This window comes from Scyliorhinus canicula, chromosome 3, assembly GCF_902713615.1.
Source record: "Scyliorhinus canicula chromosome 3, sScyCan1.1, whole genome shotgun sequence".
NCBI classification, from domain to species: Eukaryota; Metazoa; Chordata; class Chondrichthyes; order Carcharhiniformes; family Scyliorhinidae; genus Scyliorhinus; species Scyliorhinus canicula.
Window position 1 is genome coordinate 228,169,994 of NC_052148.1, and position 3,996 is coordinate 228,173,989.

The window sequence follows — 3,996 nt, forward strand, 5'->3', positions numbered from 1 at the left end:
GGGGAGAGCAGGGAGTAGGAGAGAGCAGGAAGCAGGGGAGAGGAGGAAGCAGGAGAGAGTAGGCAGCAGGGGAGAGGAGGAAGCAGGGGAGAGGAGGAAGCAGGAGAGAGGAGGAAGCAGGGGAGAGGAGGAAGTGCGGCTTGGGGCTCCATCTCTGCTCTGTCTCATTGTCCCTTCCACAGGATTACATAGAATGTACAGCACAGAAACAGGCCATCCAGCCCAGCAAAACCAAGCCAGTCTTTATGCTCCAGTTGAGCCTTTTCCCACCTTTTCCCATCTAAATCTATCATTGCAATTCTCTTTTTCCTCCTTCCACAGTATCCCCTGAAATAAATCGATCATTTGCTTCAACCATTCCCTGTTGTAGTGTGTTCGACAATCTCATCGCCCTTCATTAGTAGTTTTGTCTGAATTATTTACTGCACTAACATCTAGGGAGGAATTCTAACTTGACCAGCTGTATTTCTGCCTTGATCGTCTTCTTCATGGACAGTGTTCATTGTAAAATTAATTTTCACTTTAATATCACCTACATTGAATGTGTCAATGTGTTCATTACAAAACCTTCCATTCATTTTAGTTGGAATTAAGAGTTAATTTTGACCACCTGGCTTTGAAAAAGAAAGTAAAGATTCTAATTGAAGTGCTCCGATAGATGTAATTAACAAATAAACAAATTTCCAGTTTAATTTTACCATACATTGTTTCATCAATAATTAGCTTTGTTGTAATTCCACACATCCGGGGAAATTCCAAAATGAGCCAACTCCTCCGAGTGAGTCACAGATTTCTGGCTATAAATACAGCATGTGAGCCTCAGTAGGTCAGTCACAGGCAGCAGCAGCAGCACAGCAGCAAGAAGATAAAAGATCACCAAACAAGTAAAGCACAATGAACAGCAAAGATACTCTCGTCGTTCTCGCTCTCCTGGCACTGGGAGTGTTATCCATACAAGGTAAGAAACCTCTAGTTTCACAGCATCTATACAGCATCTATAATGATATGGCTCCTTTTCCCTGCTGACTCTGCTGCATATTGTAGATGACATTGTACAGCAAGAGGAATTCTTCTCAGTATTTATTGAAACATATGGCAATTGTTCAATGTTTGTGTGACTCTTTAGACAGAAGACTTCAGCAGAGTTGGGAGTATATGTAATTAGAATGAATGGGATAGATTTTATCATGGGCTTCCGAACACAAATATCAAGTTGCACGGCTGGTCCCAAGCTGGGACCATAATTATTCAGATTGGTTGCTTGGCTCACTGGATCAGACAGATGATTTGCCTCACAGTGCGCCTCCTGTCAGCTGTTGGCAAACCTCCCCAGTGACAGGGAGCCATCCTGGCCAAACTCCCTGCTATCTCACCAATCACTACTGTCTCCGTTTCCTCTACTGGCGGCCGGTAAAATTCAGTCCAACGAGCATGTGTCAAAATCATTGGAAAATTGATGGAAGTTACTAAAATAATTTTGGCACAGGAAAAATTTGAAACTCTTTTTTCGATTAGTTTGAGTGCTACCAATTATTACAACAGGAATGCAAGCCCTTCTTTCAGCTTGCGGTGCTGATTCACTGAGGTTCCTGTTGGACTGCTTGGTATCAGAAAGGTGACAGTCAGGAAGATTATTATAGAGGATAGCTAGCAGTTTAGTCCCAGCAGAGAATGTGGAGCACATGAGAGGGACACCCTGTGCAAATCTGGAAATCAATCCATTTGTTTAATTTACAGCTGCATCGATTGGAAACACAGGAATGAACCTCCGCTGCCAGTGTATCAAAACACATTCCAAATTCATCCACCCGAAGCACATCGAGAACATCGAAATTATACCAAGTGGCCCTCACTGCGGGAACGTTGAAATTATGTAAGTGTTTAATTCCTCTTCAGTTTCCTGTATTGTAAAAACACAGCAATTATTCTAGGTTTAAATAGGAGTTCAAGCTTCTTACAAGAGGGTGAATGGCTAATGATCAATGTCATTCTTCATTTCTTTCAGTGCCACCCTTAAAAGTACGAATCGTGTGTGTCTCCATCCTGATGCTGGCTGGGTGAAGAGAGTCATAGACAGGATGATCAAACAGTAAGTTTCATTCTGTGTAGGGTGAGGGTGGGGAGGTTTCTTTTTTCACTGTACTTTTATTGAGTTTCCCACTTTCTGTTAGATCACAATATCTAATTCTGTCCAGTCAGGTGTGGTATAAGTCAGGCCTTCCTACATTTACTCGAACCCAACCTCAGCAAAATACTCTTGATCATTTTCTCATCATATCATTCAGAGTTGAACGGCTGAATTGAAAACATAGGCCCCAATGTGTCAGTGAATCAGTACACCTTGTGACTGGGCACTGACCACTAGGAGAATGCCAGGGATTGCTGGTTTGTGCTGGGTTAGACAACTAGAGCAGAACGCTCCCAGTGTTGGTTACATAGACCCAAACCTAGTGAAGGAAAGCAGTCCACACGGTTCCTGCTCCTCGTCACTATCCAGTGAGTGCCCCCGTTACCACGGGTGATCTTGAAATGGGCTCAAGGCAGGTGCAGGATGGGAAATAATAGTCTCATCGTCAAACAGCTCAAGAACACTCCAGGAATGGCCCCAAAGGAGATGCCAGAGTACATGAAACTATAGTTCCCAGATGGAACAAGATTGTCAACACAATGCTGGGCTGAAGCTGCAGTCAATGTTGAATATGTTAGTAGCTGACATGACCCTTCAGGGATGATCTTCAATCTGAATGTTTAACATTCTGATTCAATTAAATATATTATTACTTAATATTTCATTCAGCTTCAAGTAAATGTTGTAAATATATCCAGTTAATTTCCGACCTAACATACTTTGAAAGCATTTTGTATTTCATATCTTTGTATGGCGTAAACTTAATTTCTTCATTCTCTCATTTTCCATAGTTCCAAGAAGATGAATTAACCTCGCCGAAGAGAAGCTCAATTCTTCTTGTCAAGAGATTAGAAAACACTGGTAGAAAGTTGGGATTTTCCATCTGCCTGCCTGGCTTGGCGCAGACCCGTCACAGTCAATGAGGTTCAACTTAGCTTGAAGTGTTTCTGTTTATTGAACTGTTTTAGCACCTGGAACACTGAAGCATGAACATTTCCTTTGGTAATTAGGCCCCAGCTCTTTGGAATAATTACTTTTCATTGTTATTCAAACGAATTCTTAACACTTGCTGCCATGTAGCAGTGTTACAGGATGTAGTTACTCAATGGTATATTGTTCAGTATGACAAATTGTCAGTCAAGTGTTTGCTATTTATGTCTATTTTATTATCCAGATATCTCTAAAAATGGTTGATTTTACTACTGGGTTCCAAGAATTATGTTGCATTAATAATTAAAATATTTATTGATTTGTGATTGTTTTCCTAATAAGAATTTGGGCAGGATTCTGCGGTCCCCCAGCCTTGTGTTTCTCGGTGGCATTCCATTCGTTGGAGGAGGGATTCTATCCTCCTGCCGCTTGTCAATTTGATTTCCCACCGGAAAGATCCATGCCGCTGGGAAATCCACGAGCGGGAGTGCATTGTCGGGAACAGTGAATTGCAGCGGCTGGAGAATTCCAGCCTTTATCTGAAGCTTTTCTCTTTAATTTATTATTATATTATTAATATGGAATGGAAAGATTGTGGCTGTACATGTCTTGATTTATTTATTTAAAATAAACATTTTAAAAATTGGAATTGTTTTGTCTTGCTTTGCAAGTTGCCAGAATGTCCTGTTTTCTAAAGAATGTGAGAATAATACAGCAAGCAACAAAAAGATAGCTGTAACCATTATTGATCCGCAGGTATAGAGTTTTCTTTAAATGACCTTTATCTGTGACTGACACCTTTAAGAAGTGTCCACAGGTGACCTGTGGGGGATAGGACACATGGGTTTGCTGCATTGTTCATTCACATTCCCCGTGTGGCTTTCACTGGTGTAAAACCAACCTAAGGAGCTGATCTACTTTGAAGCTTCTGGGTAGGT

General features: G+C 41.3%; 1 protein-coding gene across 1 annotated transcript; it reads left to right on the forward strand.

Moving 5' to 3' along the window:
• Positions 1-807: 807 nt before the first annotated feature.
• On the forward strand, positions 808-3,707 carry LOC119963348 (interleukin-8-like). The gene is made up of 4 exons (XM_038792354.1): positions 808-958; positions 1,738-1,873; positions 2,006-2,089; positions 2,920-3,707. The coding sequence occupies exons 1-4, from the start codon at positions 895-897 to the stop codon at positions 2,936-2,938; spliced, it is 303 nt and encodes a 100-aa protein (XP_038648282.1). The 5' UTR covers positions 808-894; the 3' UTR covers positions 2,939-3,707.
• Positions 3,708-3,996: the final 289 nt, after the last annotated feature.